The sequence below is a fragment of the Sebastes umbrosus genome, chromosome 9, assembly GCF_015220745.1.
Source record: "Sebastes umbrosus isolate fSebUmb1 chromosome 9, fSebUmb1.pri, whole genome shotgun sequence".
Classification (NCBI taxonomy): domain Eukaryota; kingdom Metazoa; phylum Chordata; class Actinopteri; order Perciformes; family Sebastidae; genus Sebastes; species Sebastes umbrosus.
This window is the reverse complement of record NC_051277.1, coordinates 6,314,775-6,331,986: the sequence shown is the minus strand read 5'-3', so window position 1 is coordinate 6,331,986 and position 17,212 is coordinate 6,314,775. Positions and strand designations below refer to the sequence as shown.

At 40.9% G+C, this 17,212-nt stretch overlaps 1 protein-coding gene across 4 annotated transcripts in view; it reads left to right on the top strand.

Moving 5' to 3' along the window:
* Nucleotides 1-17,212, top strand: part of enox2 (ecto-NOX disulfide-thiol exchanger 2) — a 208,730-nt gene that overhangs the window by 57,554 nt on the left and 133,964 nt on the right. Inside the window, exon 1 of one of the 4 annotated variants that reach the window (XM_037779741.1) lies at nt 310-469. The exons of the other annotated variants lie outside the window; for them this stretch is intronic. Coding sequence (XP_037635669.1) covers nt 448-469 — 22 coding nt within the window. The 5' untranslated portion in view covers nt 310-447. Of the gene's footprint in view, nt 1-309; nt 470-17,212 lie in introns of those variants that run through there. 4 annotated transcript variants of the gene reach the window in all.

Genomic DNA, 17,212 nt, shown 5'->3' with positions numbered 1-17,212 from the left:
TTCAACTCAGGCTTGTTGAGTGATTCCTCCTGTTCGCTTGGAGTGGCTCGCCGAAGGGGGTTCGCTCAGCTGCAGCTCTCTCTATGAAAACCACATCCTCTCTTTGACAGTTCACCAGCGCTTCAGCTCTCCTTTCACTTCAGCAGAAGAAGAAGATAGTCAGTGACTGCATATTTAATACGCACCACAGACTAAGCTGTTCGCCTGCGCGCCAAAGCGAACTTCTGCTTCGCTTGGCGAACCGGGCAGCGCGTCGTGAGGGCGGGCTCGCCTGCGCGTCGCTAAAAGGTCCCGCTTCGACTGGCTGCTGCTCTCATTGCAGTCCAGTCTGCCGAGCGGTGCGGAGCGGAGCGGACTGACTGAGGTCTCCATTCAAGGATTTTACTTCGTCCACTTCGTCCTGCAGCAGAAGACCCGACAGGACTCGCAGCTCAGCTTCTGTGGACCATGTTTCTGTTGCAGTACACAGGTACGTGCTCCAACTTGGATCTTTATGGAGACGTGCAGCGGAGATCTTTTATTTGGGTTCCGACTATCCAATAGGCTGTACTTGTGTTGCTGCAGGCTACAATGTATCACATGCACGGCTGACTTACTGGACACATTCTATGCCTCATTGCTACATTGTTTCATACAAGTTCTACCAGCTACGATATGGGGCTTTTCTTGGCCGTGTTTGGTGCGTAATTGTCGGGCGTATACCAGCTGTAGAGACCGCAGGAGGAGAACCGTGCTGCTGCCTCCTCTCTCTCCACCGTACTGTAGCAGCCACACGGTCGCTTTTTTTTCCGTGTGCACTTGATGTGTTGCTGCTTTATGATGATAAATGATCCACAATAATTTCCCTGTACGCATTTTTATCAGCACAATAAACACCATTCTGTTGACTGACAGACGCCTACTGCAGCTGTTTATGGGGGAAGTTTGTCAGAATCCATTTCATCCACCGGATTACTGCTATTGAAATGCATCTTTTTTCAATCCGGTTTCTATTATATTCGATTCAGCATAATAGATGGAGCTTGGTGAGTCACATTGTAGTGGATATACAGGCCTGTGTATCATGTCTGGTGTTCACATATAAGTTGTTTGGTCCAACTGTGTCATTTGTTCCCACCACAGCGCGTAAAGAGCTGGATTTAAATGGGACATTTTCTCTCTCTGGGCTTCACAGGATCTAATCAAGCGAGGAGGATGCTGTCTGAACTCTCACATTAACCTGCTTACTCTGCTTTTATTCTGGCTACTTCCTCTGTTTATAGTCATGGTAAATTTACCTCTGATGTCCCCACAGCTTTTCCTCTCTTGTTTATGGAGCCTAATTGCTACTTTTCCTTTTTAGCTCATAAAAGCAATGACTTGTCAAAGATTAGTCTCATGGTATTAATTTGTCAAAGTAGTGAGTATACTGCAACCAGTTTGTTTGTACTTTACACATTATATTATTTATTAGGGGTGTAAGAAAATATAAAAAAAAAATTGATTATGGCAATATTATGTTTTGTGATACTGTATTGATTCTCCAAAACACTGTATTGATTTTTAATTAATAGTTTACATGCAAAGATTAACTCTGACAATACTTAATTTCAATGAAAAGATATGTGTCCTCTCAGTGTCTGTGCCCTCTCAAAGTAGTGCTGTGAAGTTGGATGTTACAGGGACTGTGATGAATGCAAATGCAGATCCCACTGTTCTGATTGCATAAAAAAAGTCAACTTTTTTACTCAGTTATCCAAAAATTTGATTAAAAATAAATACATAAATCACAATATATTGAATTGTAACTCCTGTATCGTGATACGTATCGTATCGCCAGATTCTTGCCAATACACAGCCCTATTATTTATACTTTTTAACCTTTAGAAGCAGGCTCTGCAGGTGTCTTGGTAAAATAAGGTTTAATTAATTTTGCAATGGAGGTTAAAAAAAGTTGCAGTAATTAGAGTAATTTCACAGTGCATGATTAATAATTCAAAATATATAACATGTAGTTTAGGGTGACCGGGTGTCCCACTTTACGAGGGGCTGCACATCATTTTTATCCCCTGTCCCACGTCCCACATATTGAGACGATGTCCCACATTTTCATTGGCTTTAGTTTTTCAAAATTCAAACCACTGCAGGACAGACGCCCCCCAATGGCTGTCAAGATAGCAGGGGGCTGTGTTTGCTGTCAAACTGCGCACACGTGGGTCAAGTGCAGGTTAACATTTCAACAGAGAAAATTGTGAGTCACCTCAAAAGTCACAAGCTATGCAGATTTAGGCGGAATATGATGGAAACTACCACAAAGAAAAGGAAGGGCAGCTATAACAAAGACCGTGAAACCACTTATAAGTATTAATAACCCGGTGGAAGGTGATTCTCAGAGGTTTTTGTGAAATTTTGCCAGTTATTTTTCAATTTCACAAAGAGGGAATACGACATGAAGTGACACAGTTCATGTGAGTCTCACAAGAAACGTGTGACTCAAAAAGAGACGTGCCGATCGATGGATGCGTTCGGGCAAAGCATAGAGATGTCACAAGATAAGGGCCAGAGTAGAAATGTTTATTATTTAAGTTACAGACTACCTCTCAGCATTGGTAACGAGTCCCACATTGTACCACACAAACTCTTTGTCCCACATTTGGTTTGTCGGGATCTGGTCACCCTAATGTAGTTTAGGACAAAAATGACTCTGTGCCTCTGACCAGAGGATGAAAATGTGTTCCTTGTCTTCCTCTGATTGGAAGCATTCCGTTTCTCTGTTACGCTGTTGTTTATCTTGCGCAGACAGCACGGATCAGTTCCCTTCTCCTCCATTTCCTTCCCCTTCCAGAGGCACAAACACGCTTTGAATCAAATTGAGTGAATGGGGCCGAGTGCCTCCCTATGACCACTGGGAGAGAAAAGGTCCATCAGGCCTTGTGACAGCCATTTACCTCCACGCTGCACTAGTCCTCTCTGATCAATGGGCAGAGCATCCTTAGATTGCCTTTAATGGTGCGAGGGGAGGGGGGCACTTTGCTTAGATCTGTCAGAGAGGAGAGATTTAAAGGTTGTACATGGAGAGTGCTTGAGAAGGAGCTTAAATATTTCAGCTCTCTTTGGCATAGGATGAGAGTGCTGCAGAACAAATTAAGACTGAATACAGAGCAGACTACTGTACAATACCAGGAGATTTGGCAGCTTTGGAAACTCTCAGATTTTAATTGGCTGGTGCGTGACGAATTGTGGTTGCTAAGTGGGATTCTCATAGCTGTAGCTGTCGAGGAAAAAATAACAAAAGTGACAAATACAAAAGTGAAAAAAACAAAGTGAAAAGATGAGTCCTAGATGACCCACAGATTTGGAGAAGCTAGTTACCTCAATGAGTCTGACTAAGTGGAAATTAATTGTGGGGGAATCGGTTATCACTGGAAACTGTCATGCTTTTTTTGATGGTTTAAAATATAGCCCCATACAGGATACTCACAGTTTGTCTCAGGACTTAAAAGCATAAATTGCAGCCTTGACAAGCGCTGCATTGTGACTGTAAACCTGCTGCTGGACAACATTTACATAATAATGTAGTGCCTATTAATTTGGAAGTGAGCATCAATTCTCAAGGCTGAAAGTAATATGTGCCCGCTCACCAGCAGGGATTATTTGAATAAGATGTTCAGAACCAGGAAAAAAATTATGTCAATGTCAACCAGCTAATTTATTCGTCTTTGTGTTGCGATCACAAGCACTTCACCTGGAAATATAACGCAGTTTGCTTCCGTTTCAATCAGCCTTGTTACAAACTCCCAGAGCTGTTCACTGACTCAGCCTGCCCGACCCGTCTGTATTATTCACCTGACTGCTCAAAGCTGAGCTCACAGACGGCTACAGTACAGTAGGAAGCTCTTTAGCTTACTGATGTGGTGAGTTTTGTACATAAACTTAAAAGTGTGAATTCCACATGTAAAGCTTTGGCAGTGTGTTGGTTGTTAGTTAAACCAAGGAAAGTTATGCCTTTGGAAATAGTTACATCCAACCAAGGATTCACCCCTCTTAGTCCATTAGTCGACTAATCGGTTGTTTTGGTCTTAGTCGACTAAGATTTCTTTAGTCTATTAGTCATTTTTTATGCTTTTTTCATACTGAATGACATTAATAAGAAACTTATGAGCACATCTCTGGTAAATACACGATTTCAGGTGGTGCTTTTGTTTGATTCTTTGTGCAAAAACTCAGTTTTACAGATCTGTCGATTAAATCAACTAATCGATTAGTCGACAAAATCGTATCAGTGTTAGTCGACTAAGAATTTCTTTGGTCGAGGAAATCCCTTCATCGAACATGTTTACTAATTTGTAACAACATGAGTGTTTCTATAAACTGAACTGGGTTGCAAGTCTGTCTCCTCCGTTGTTCAAGCACTTTCTCAGTGCATTCAGATTAGGTTAAAGGAATACATTACGTGCTGCAGATTTACATACATTAAATGGCCACCGCTGCAGTGATACCTGTCAAAAAATCTAAGACTGCAACTGTAAAAGAGACTTTGCATATTTCTAGCTGACTTGTGCTTTTATTTAGTCAGTTATTCTGAAGACCTTCCAGTAGTTTTAAATATTGTTTTCCCTGAGTAGATACTAAGATACAGAGTGACACAGAATTACCCTACACAGGCTGTTCTCCTACACTGTTCGTAGCTATACCTACGGAAATGCACTCTAATTCATATTTATCCTATGAAATCAATACGTATATAATCCCTGTAATTGTGAACTAGGAAGTATAAAAAAAACACCAGACTACCTCCCAGGAGACAGCTGGTCGTGTCCCGTGTGAAACCAGAAGTCAACATAAGTTACGCTGAGTTATTTGAACTCAAACCATGATCTTTTCCTAAACCAAACCAAGTAGTTTTGTTCCCTAAACCTAACCAAGAAGACAGAAGTTTATTTTGGAAAGACTGTATGCATGTAACAAGTGGCAATTGACATGTGTTGCTGGACATTTGTAGGAGAATGCACGAAAAAGATATCATACGATACGTTTCCCTACAACAGGATGATCAGTTAATCTAGTAATATTCCATAATTTGTCCAGTACAGTCCAAAGGAAGGTGTCACTCAGTTTAATGATGCTGTGCTTGTGAAACCTTCATGACATTGGTGTCCAGCTGAGTCCTTTTATGGCTGTGTCTCTACATCACTACTGAAAAGACGACTTGCCACATTTAGACCTTTTGTGCGCTCATGTCAAAGTGCACTAAATAGATGTCAATGCTTTCCCACAGAAGGATTTCCCCTAATACAGTTTCATAGCTGTCACTACAGATAGTACTGAATGTTCTTGAGTCCTGCTCCCACTAAATCTAGTTATATTGTTTGGCTTATGAAGCTTTGATAAGCCCTGCTGTGTGCTGTCCTGAGTGTTTCTGTTTGCCATCATTGATGACAATGGATAATGGATAAAAGTGTTGCACATATTGAAGGGCAGAGAGGAAGTTATGGTCTTGTTATAGTCTTGTTTCTGTAGTTATATTTTGATGGTTTTACTACATCTTTTTGTGCTGCTGCTGCTGCTGCTAAGCAATACGTTTCTTGTTTTTATACTGCAACTTGTGGCCACTAGTGGTTTACAAAAGTCAGCTCTGTGTGGATTGACAGTTGATTGTTTGTAATACAGCTACAACCCATCTCTGTTTGGTAATGAGTAATGTTGTGATGTGCTGGTGCTTGTTGTCAAAGGAACTTCTTTGTTTGTCTCCGTTCACCACAGCTCTTGTCTATTTTCAGAAGAAAACGTTGCCTTAGAGACTGTTAAGGTTTGTGTGGTATGTTACAATCCATGTTAAGGAAAAAGGAGAAAGTCCTCAATGATCCATACTGGTGGACAACACTGTTGGAAAAAATCAGTTTTTACCCTCAACTCTCCATCACGAAACAACATCCATTCATTACTAAGCTCCCAATGGGAAGATGGTGTGGATGCTTCTTCACACACTTTTTTACAAGATGCTTGGCTGCTTTTTGTCAAGTTATCCCCATTTCACGTGGTGCTATCTCTCCAGCACACCATCTGTTGGGCTGATGTTTAAGACTGTTTGTGTAATAATGATTGTTTCATTGCCTCACCAGTCATCCTAAATCTCCGTGGCAGCCTAATGTAGGGTAATGATTGTTGTTTATTCCTGTGTCTAATGCTCACTTGTTTGTGCCCTCCAGAAAACCCCATTCGACTGGGTGTAATTGTTCAGCTTTTGAATAACAACAGCAGAGCTAAAATGAGGCTCAAATGTTGTTCTGTTTGAAGAAAAGAATATTAGCTTGTGTTGAAGATACCTGTGAGGATCAGCGATGCTGGCAGCAGCGGCAGCCGTTCAACCTGCCATCTGGTATTGAGTAGCTAAGAGAGCTTGGCAGTCTGAAGGCAACCAACTCTGGGGCTCCATCCACATCACTGACAGAGCTCTTCATTTCTAATCACTTTCATGATAAGCAACCACGCAGGGAACCTTGAAATTGGAGCTAAGGACTCTGAAACAGCATGTTCAGGAGCTACATGAGAGATGAAGTGAACCATCAGCCTTATTCTGCATTTGCCGTATGAGCAGTGTGCGTGAGACGGGATCGTGGCTGCCGTGTTAAACCCTGCTGACAGTTCCCTTTGAGCAGAGCAGAATAGAGAAGCGGTTTGAAGGAGCTGGATTATGCCGTTCACCAGGGAGTTGCTGTACAACTTTTCCACATTTTTCAGATCTACTCTCAAAAACATATAATGAAAACTTCAGTCTTCCACATTGGTCTCTACGTTCTGTGTGATCTGTAGTCCCACATGTGTTGGAGAAGGGTAAAGCACATATTGGAGGCATGTATTCTACATTTGGCGTTGACTATATGCCATGTTTAACAAAGATATGTTAAAGCAGCCAGGACATTTTCCCACCGGGTCATAAACTCGTGACAACACCAGTGTTGCAGATTACACTGAACATTTTACAAGAAAAGACATCAATATCGGGCAAGTAATGTAATCGGTGTATGCCCGAACACCGGTGATACCGACCGCTGTGGCAAGCCTAACACACACACTTTTACATCCAATTGTAATCATCAGTTTCCCCGTGTGCTGAATCAGTTCAGCCCCTTTAATTACAAGGCTGTTCAAACTCTTTTGACTCTTTTGTTGTCTCTTTAGCTTGGACTCAATCTGAACTGTGTGAACTCAATTCTTTAATTACTTTTAAACCAGGTGAACTGAGCTGTGGGCAAATAATTGCTTTCTTGATTAGTACTTTTGGTGACAAACATCTTGTGTGTTTTATCATTAATATGATATTGAATATCTTAATGATGTCTCAGTTTAAGTAATGTGTGGCAAGTGTTAAGTAGATTAGGGCTGCTACTAACGATTATTTTCATTATTGACTAGCCTGCCAATTCCTTTACACGATTAATCGTTTAGTCAATAAAACGTCAGAAATCAGTAAAGAAATGTCCATCACAGTTTCACTATAATGTAAGGCTAAGAAAGCAGCAAATTCTTACATTTGAGATGTCATTTTTTGCTCGAAAAATGACTAGCGATTATTAAAGTAGTTGCTGATTAATTTACTCTCATCAACTTATCAATTATTTGGCTAATAATTTGCAGCTTTAAGGTAGATCATCTTGGGTTCACTGGGCTTTTTTACTCATGAATTAGTAGGTGTATGCTTCCTTTGACGTGACCGATTTATGTCACCGCTTAAATGTCCGACTCATCTTGTCATTCTAACTCAAAGTGACTTGTTTGGTCTTGAGCATGGTCTGCCACTCATCCAAGAAGTTTTATTATAAAAGTAGAACAGCACTGTATATGTGACAAAACATCTTTTAAACCAACCATCAAGTCCAGACACTTTTGACTGAGTTCTTATAGCTATCCTGTGACGTGGGTGTCAGTCTTTACGGTCATATTGGACTGACTGTCAAACCTTTGCAACTCAAAAATGTAGGAGCAACAACCCGGCTTACCTGCAGTACTCGTGTTTTAGTAATGAGGGAATCCAGAGCTGTCACTTTAATGTGCAGACATACACATAGCTGCATCTTTTTGACTGCCCCACTTCAGTGTGCTGAGGGATAGAAAAGGACAACTCTCTGGGTGAAACAGTCATGGAAATATTGCACCTACCTGGCAATGTGACATTCCCGAGAGAGAGAATGAACCTGAGTTTTTGTTTTTACGATGACATTTTTTTTTTTCCCTCACCGGCAGTGCCAAGAGAAGCAACTGAAAGTAGCACAGCATGTGGCGTGATAGATCACCAGAGGGATGTGGGACGCTACCGCTGTACATATCTGAAGTTACCTGTGTTCACTGCTGCTTCAGAGATTGTATTACAATAAATGTCCTGCTTTAGCACTGCATGATAAATTGATCCACTAAATCTAACTTTTATGTAGGAGTTGCATTTTGTTATGTGGTTTTCTTCTTTAAATATCATCAGCTTTACTGTGGATTTATTTGTGAGGAACCCAAATTTATTGCAGGAAATCCTGTGACATCTATTACACTTTTGCCGCTCCGAATATATGGGCTGTGTAGGAGGTGACCCTCTCTGTCGAAATCTGTTCCTCCACACATTGACATGTTGAACATTTCCCCCATAGACAGCATGGAGAAAGCTGAGACCGTGGTTCAGCGGTTTGGACCAGAGAACAGGGGTGTCCATAGAGATTGCCTGTCTGGAAAGCAGCCATCACTCTACTGTAATAGAGACTGAGAGCCCATTTATATGGCTCTTACTTTGGGAAGAAGGAATGGCTTGAGGGGCGGGGAAAGGAGCATGAAAACAAGAATGGATGGACAGAATGCAACCAAGAATGCATTATTAATGGAGTAGCAGAGGTTCTCTGTATGCTTCCTGTCTTATGGGGGCATTTTGCCTCTCCGTCAAAGACTGAAAGAAGGTGCTTTCATGTGTACGTTGGTAGAATATGTCTATAAGACTAATAAGTTCATAATCTGGATCGGTTTATGTGATAACTTAGCCCTATGAGGAAAGGAAATGAGAATAGTTGGGGGCAACCCAGGAATTTTCCATTAGCAAGACACATTTTTTGTGGTGAATTTTGTTTCGGGTGTTTCTTTCCATTTTACATGAACAAACTCACACTCACAGATCCCCACTGTGCAGAAGCTTTCATAGCGCCGGAGAGAGAAAAAAAAAACCCTATCTGAAATGTCATTGGAAGTGCTCTGAAAGGTTTGGTGTTTGAGCTCAAAGGAAGCCCTGTACTTGCATGTTTACCGCACTGAGCCTGGCTAAAGTCAGACCCCCGCTGCTGGATAAATGCAAGGCTTTTTTTTTTTTTTTGACGCTCAGCAAATGTTACTTGCCAATATTAGTTTGTTTTTTCTGCCTCTTTCTGACGAATGGAAGGTCAGCATTTGTGGGAGGATGATACAACACCAGTGTAACATTTTCACCAATGAATGGGGTGTAGTTTTCAGTTTGGTTCCTTTAAATTATAGCTCTGTTTATTTTGGACCGTTGGAATGCCAGTTGAGGTCAGCATTTGTGTCAACTTGAGTGCTCTGTGTCATGAAAGGGGCGAGTTGAATTGAGGACAGCAATTTTATGTTCAAAACCCAGACACTTGACTTTCAGTACACCGGAGGACATTGCACATTTTTTTAAAACCTTTTTTTACCTGCACATGATTTAGTTGTAGCGGACTCAGTTTTAAAGCTAGAGTGAAGATACTGGTATCATATGAAACTACAAAACCTAATGAATCCATTGGTACCAACCATGTCATACTACCTTGTTGCGAAAGAGGCTAAAGAACATTCATGCTCTACATTTTGGCAAGAAAAACTGTCATGGCCATTTTCAAAGGGGTCCCTTGACCGCTGACCTCCAGATATGTGAATGAAAATGGGTTCCATTGGTACCCACGAGTCTCCCCTTTACAGACATGCCCACTTTATGATAATCACGTTATCACATTATGTTGCCTGTTGGGCTCGAGTTTTGCCATGTTATGATTTGAGCCTATTTGTTATGCTAAATGCAGTACCTGTGAGGGTTTCTGGACAATATTTGTCATTGTTTTGTGTTTTTAATTGATTTCCAGTATTAAATATATAAATGCAATTGCATAAAGCAAGCATATGTGCCCACTCCCATGTTGATAAGAGTATTATAAAGAGAGTATTTATAAATCTCCCTTTAAGGTACACTTAAACAGATACAAAATGTGCAACTAATTTGCAATTAATTGCAATTAATCATGGACAATCATGCGATTAATCGCGATTAAATATTTTAATCGATTGACAGCCCTAGCTTTTACCTTTCGGTATGCATTGTTGAAACTGTTTTAACACAACAGTGACATCTGAGCTGGCAAGACTGATTGGCATTGCGGTTCTGTATCTGTGCTGGAAGTGATCTTCTCTCCTCTTGTGGGGCGGAGTAGTAAACAACTCTGTGCTTCCTTTTCCGGGGGAGTCAAAACGAGTGCGATCGACTCTCACTGTAGAGCCGATGGGCATCTTTTTTTTTAAATCTCCGTAGCGTGCGGTCCCACTCACATTGAATAGCAGCCTATCGCTGTCCCAGTTTTTGAGTATGCATACACGTGTGAACAACCCGTTAGGCATGCTAACCACACATGTTTTGAGAACAACACAGAAGGATCTTTATTGCAGTTTAATCGTAGTAATACTAAAAGTGCTGACTGGTTTATCCTGTGGTGGCCAAGGGGCTTTGTTGCACTTCTCTCTCTCTTTCTCCCCTTATTTCCTGTCAGCTTTCTGCTATAAACTATCCAATAAAGCCCCCCAAAATCCCCCAAATTCATCTAGGAGTATAGACCAAAAGAGACATGATTTTTGAGGCGTTACTGATATTGATATTTTAGGGGAGTCACCCCAGGCAACAACATTGTTTTTCATGAACTTGTCAATTTTTAGATTTTGGGCTGTTTTGCTTCCATAACATGTCTTCTTTCAGACTAGTGGAAAGAAAACATCCAAAATACAGATTTGGCATTACAGCAGGACATTTCAAAAGTGGAAAACTTGCCAGTGCTTTCTGAGGGACAAACTATGCCATGGCGACACTTCTTCGAATTAACTCAAACATATCTTTGGCATATTATATATCGGCCTGGTCCAATTATCAATCAAGCCCTATTTCAGACCGCTGAGACTAAAATAACTGGCTTTTAATCCTGACAGTTCAGTCTAATAGAAATGTGTTGTCGATGTTGCAGCATCTAAAAAGCAAATGTCCCTGAGATCAGTGGCTGGATATCCGTGCCCTCAGCTCCTTGCCCTGCATTATTTCTCAGCACTCTCTGCCAGCAATCAGTACAGGTCTATACATCTTTAACTGCTCTTTGACCTCGCTCTCGGTGTTTGTGCCAGCAAACTAAACTTTTGTTTTTGGCATCACCGCAGCACCATCCACCTCCCTGCACTGCTATACATCAAGATGGTTATTTAGATGATCTGTCCGAGATGCTGAATGTCGTTCCTCGTGGGTGCTGTGGGCTTAAGGACATATGCTGACAACAGCCGACTTCACATCATGGCACTGAACACAGCCATTACAGACAGGGAGGTAATTGGATTCACAAATCAGCCATGGCTCCGGGTTTATAGTGGCACTGGGCTTTATGGGTCATATTTCAAAGACTGGTGGGCAGTTTGTCAGAGAGGGCGGCGCTCGGTGGTAACGAGAAACTGGTGCAGGAGGCAGACGGAGTCGGAGGAGCATCTGAACTCTCCTTTTTTGCCTCGGGGAAAGCGGTGGAGAGAAATACAGAGATAAAGAGTGGATCTGTCCCAAACAAGGTCTTGTCAAATGTTATAGCTCTTTGGTGAAATGGACTGAAATACATTTTTATTTTCTTTGATTGAAATTGTCCTTTTTCACAGCCTCGACCTTGCGTCCTTATAAACATTTTCTTTCAGTTCATCCGGTTTGGTTTACGTGGAATTCGTTCCTCTAAACCACTTATTCTATACATATCTATTTTCTTCCTGTTTGGTTGTTTTCTCCCTTGTAGACAAATAAAATCTCCTGAGTCACAGGGAGGTCGATGATAGAGCGTGTGTGTGTTTGTGAGACCGGGTGGGAGGAAAAGCCGAGGAGAATCTTCTCCCTGTCTTCCTCTCGTATAGTGCTGAGACCTACTGCAGGTTCTCCGTCATGCTTCCTGTGCTTGTCCCAACAGAAGTCAGGGAGGTAGATCGATATGAAGATTAATTATTGTGTCCAGGTTTAGGGCGGCACTGACAACCTGCATTTTTTCAGGCCTCTAGTGAGTGTCCAAATGCTTCCCTTCCTGACGAGCGTCGAGCTTTAGCTTGTTAGTGTGGTCCCTGGACCGAAGCTGTGCTGGGTGAAAATTGGACCAGCCTCCGGGGTAACGCAGAGAAGCTCAGCTCAGCACCACCAAGAGGCAAACCAGGGGTCCCACAACATTCTCATGACCCCAATAGATCATCCTGGATATCAGGTTAACTGTACTGAGGTATCTGAAGGGGAGGGATACCCCAGACTGTAGTAGAACTGTTTGTTTCTCTATGGCGCTTCAAATGCCTCAAATGAAACATTTCCTTGGATTGATCTGGATTGGATCACTTATAGAAGTCTTTTCAAGTCACGACTCCATGTTAAGATGATTTTTTTGTCAAATTTATGAGTTATAAATACTAGGGGTGGGAGAAAAAATCGATTCACTTATGTATTTTTTTTTTTTTTTATGATTTTGAAATTTATTTTGTAATGCCAGAATCTACATATTTGCTTCATTTGAGTCTATGCGGAGGTGGAAGGAAGTTACCGCTTTTAGTGAAGATTATTTAATAGGTTTATGCAATATACAGTATCACTGTGACACTATTGAAGAGCGTTTAGAGTGAGATGACCAATATGTCATCATGCCAGTAAATCAACAGCATGTGTTCAGATAGGCCCGAACTGCCTGAGCAGGGAAAATTGGCCAACAGCAGAATGATAAATTCTCCTCCCGAAGGCCACTGGAGCATTTTAATGTTTTCTAAAGGTGTTGATGTGTTGAAATCATCACATTAACTTGAATCAGTCACAAACAGGTGTCGCTGGCAGGTGTCAGGGGTGATTATATTGACTCTAAACAGCCCCTGCATAGAGTGAAACAGATGACATAAAGGTCGTCAAAGTGGCATGTGTCTCTAAACTCACTCCATCCAAAAAAGATTTACATATAACATCAATTTAAAATGCGTTCAAAACATAGTCATATCCATAACGTCCACGTTTTTTTTTTACTTTCACAATTTTGTTATCTTAGCGAGTGGATATGTATTTATTTTAATAATTCCTCTTCACCAGAGTAGAGTCAACTTAAAAGAGAATATCACTGACAATCTGCTTATTATAGTTTAATATTATTTTCCCCTGAGATAAAAGATTGGCCATGACAATGAGCCTGAATAGAAAACGACTGAGGAGGGGGAATGACTAATGGATTTTTATAAGCTTTGATTTGATACAGAAACCCACTTTAACTGGAGCAGCCACAGAGTGCATGTTTGATTCAGGGTCAGTGGAGCAGCTGAATATCGTGGAGGAGAGCCGATCAATAATTTGGATCTTTGATTTGCTACTCTCATTTCCCCCTAACCTTGAGTGGACTATTCAAAAATGTAATATAATGACCGTACTTCTGCTCTGCAAAACTTGACATTGTCCAATTATAGTTCATTTTCGACCAATGTTAAGATTTGGTCTGCTTTCTTACATCTTATCAGGGAGATGATGCCGTGTTGCACAGACTGTGTCTGTAATTAGGACTTTAACGTGTTGGCTATGACACGTTTTCAAACATGACATGACAGCTGAGCTCAAACTGCGTCATCAGCAGTGTTTTGTCGCCAGAGGCTAGCTAGCCAACATGCTACAGTGATGCAACAGGTTAATGTAACTAGAGCTTGATGTGTTGGTGATTTCTAGTGAACCAGGTGTAGTAACGTCAGGTCAAAGACTTTCAGAGAGGTTGAAAAGGTAGAAAGCCAGATGATTGTCAACAGGATAATATATGATACTCTATCTATATGAGTATTCGTTTTGTTTCCTTGTTATGTTCCCAGTTGTAAGTTACTTTTCATTTTAAGAAACTTTTCTCTGTTAATTCACAGTTGCAAGAGCTGCAGTGACAGATGTCACTATACAGCAGTTTCAGTTATTTTTACATGTTGTCTGTTCCTGGTCTTAATAGCAACAATTAATTTACTGAATGTGTTAATAAAATGATAAATGTCCATCACATGACAAAGTGGTGTCTTCATATAGCTAACAAAGGGACTTAATGACATGTGTGAAACTTGTGTTTGAGCGTGTGTTTTCATTGTATATCAATTATCTTTAATGAATTACTTTATGATGAAGTTTAAGGTCCATCCATCCATCTTCAACCGCTTATCCGGTTAATGATTGGTGATGGAGACAAATGGCAACTTTGGTGTTAACGTGATGTGTTAAACTGGAGTTTGACTTCTTTTTGAGAATCGGACATTGTTTTGTTTCCCTGTTGCAGACGGAGCATCATGCTAGTCACACTCTCTTGCACAAAAACGTGGAAAAAAAAAATGGGAGACACAGCAGCACTCATCTCTACCTCCCAGTTCAGACAATCCCATTTTCAAATCGCTGTTGGAATGAAGCTGTCGGCACCAACGACTGTGAGAGCCGGTTGTGATAGAGTGTGTGTGTGTGTGTGTGTGTGTGTGCATGTATGCACACTTGGATGCTTTATTTGTGTTTGCTGTCTGTATGGAAATGTGTGCTGTTGGAATTGAGAGAACTCCCCATCAGCCTCCTCTGCTTCTGTCAAATATATATTTACATGTGCTTTCAGAGATTACAATTCATAGCAAGGAAGTAATAATTGTCTTTTTAGATGTAGGATTGCAACTAAAGATTATTTTCAGTATGGATTAATCCGCCATTTATTTTCTCACTAACCATTTGGTTTATACAATACATACATACAATGTTATCTATCTATATAGGGGAAAAAACACTCTGGCTTATTTGTATTTTAGGGATGCACCGTTCCAACTTTTTCCATCCCAATACTGATAGCGATACCTGAGCTGTGCGAAGCACAGGATGCAGCGGCGGTGCCCTTGCAAAACAGCGCAGATAGCGGAAGGGGAGGGGGATGCCGGCTGAAATACAGGATGCGGCCAATGGCAAGCTTTTACCATCGGTCTACATCCGATGAGTCCGACTAATACAATGTTAACAAACGGTAAAAGATGCCCATTACAATTTCCTGAAGGCGAAGGTGACGTCTTCAGATCGCTTGTTTCGTCTGACCAACTGTTCAACACACACAAATATATATTCAGTTTACTGTCAAACACGACTAAGAAAATCCTCACATTTGAGAAGCCAGAATCTGAAAATGTTTGGCATTTTACTTAAATGATTAATTGATTTTCAAAATAGATCAGGAATATTTTTTTCTATCAATTAATAATCGACTTACAGTTTCAGCTAATCTTTTATTTATATTTTGCTCATTAAAAGCTTACAGAGTGGTTTACTGTTGAGATAAAAGTCAAAGGACAGGATTAATAAAGTACAAGGTAGAAGTGAAATAATAATGAATAAGTTATGCTTCTTGATCTAAGCACACATTTTAGGAGCTTTAGTTCTCCGGCTGTAACTAAAGCTGTTCTGAGAACGAGGACTAAGAACCAGACAGCCGCTGAGAGGGTTGGCACAGTCCGTGCTTAACACCGCTGCGCAAACTCAGGTGTTCCAGGTTTTTTTTATGTAGTAGATGAGAAGCCTGGCATCACCATCTTGCTGTTGTCGCACCCTTTCTTTACTGTTTCCGCTCTCATCACATTAGCCATTGAAAACAGTGCGACTGCATTCTCCAGTCTGTCTGCTGTGATGAGTGATAGACGGATGGATTGATGGCGTGAGGAGGGAGAAAATAAAAAACAGATGAGTGGAGACAGGCTCAGCCAGATCATAGCCTCCGTCGCTATCCTTTCGCATGATCTATGGGGTTTCATTTGTTTGTGCTGTTTTGGTAATTAAACAGGGGAGGCCCACTCAGTGGAGTCTGGCTGTTGGCTTAGTTTCTCTCCCCTAATCTTCCCATAAGACCAGATAATTAATGGTGGGATGGCAGGAGTTTCCGCAGTGCACAGCCCTTCTGTTAATGGAAGGGATTCGTCTTGTTTACTCAACTTACCCCTTGTTTCCTTATTCAGAGCTCGGTCAGGGTGTCGTGGTCCAAGATTTGAGTTTTGGCATCTGTCCAGACGTCTAATGGCAGATGATGTCGTGACGAGTCCTGGAGCAGACATGTATATTCTCAGCTAGGATTTATCCCTCATCCTAATTGTGACTTTTATCTTCATTGTTTGTTTTAGCCAAGTATTAAATGGATTATGAGCGTGCTGAAAAGTTCAAGTATTACAATCCCACCAAATTATCCATCCCAGTTTACGCTAGGAGTATTTTAAAATTGTTATTTAAAACATTTATTTTACTATGCATGTTAAAGGATATGGCTGTTGATATTCCATATTCCCCCCCCCCCAATGTTCTGGGCTTGGAGCAGCCACTCGACCTCCGTGCTAATGACGAAAGATTTTGAAAAAAAATATCCGATTGAGATCATTTTGACTGATATTGCGATATGATTTACGATATTAGAGGGAATGATAATTTTTACATCATTAATCTCATTTTCATTGAAACCATATTAAAAGGATTATGGTGTGATTTTTGTGGGTATCTGAACCAAACACAGATGTTTTCTGAAGTCTGTAGAGTGTAAGCCGGGACATCTCTTCAGCATGACAATATTACATTTAAAATGGTATTTTGACACACATTTTGCCTTTAACAAATATTGCACATTGTGTGATTTTGAAAATTGCAGCAGACCATATTGCAATTTTGATCAAATTTAGATTACTTGTGCAGCCCTACTAAAGATTCTAGTGTAGCTTACTAGTTTCTTTTCAGCCACCCCAACACAGCCGCTTAGAGCGCCTGCATGTTACAAATATTGATATTTGGCAGCAGTGAATCAATAACTTATTGCAAGAGGAAGTAATACAATATATTCCTGTATCTGTATTTTGTCCCACCCCTAATGCCGATATTAGCTTTATGCAGATATGCCGATACTGATGTCAATATTTGGAAGATTAAAAACTCAAATAACACTAACAA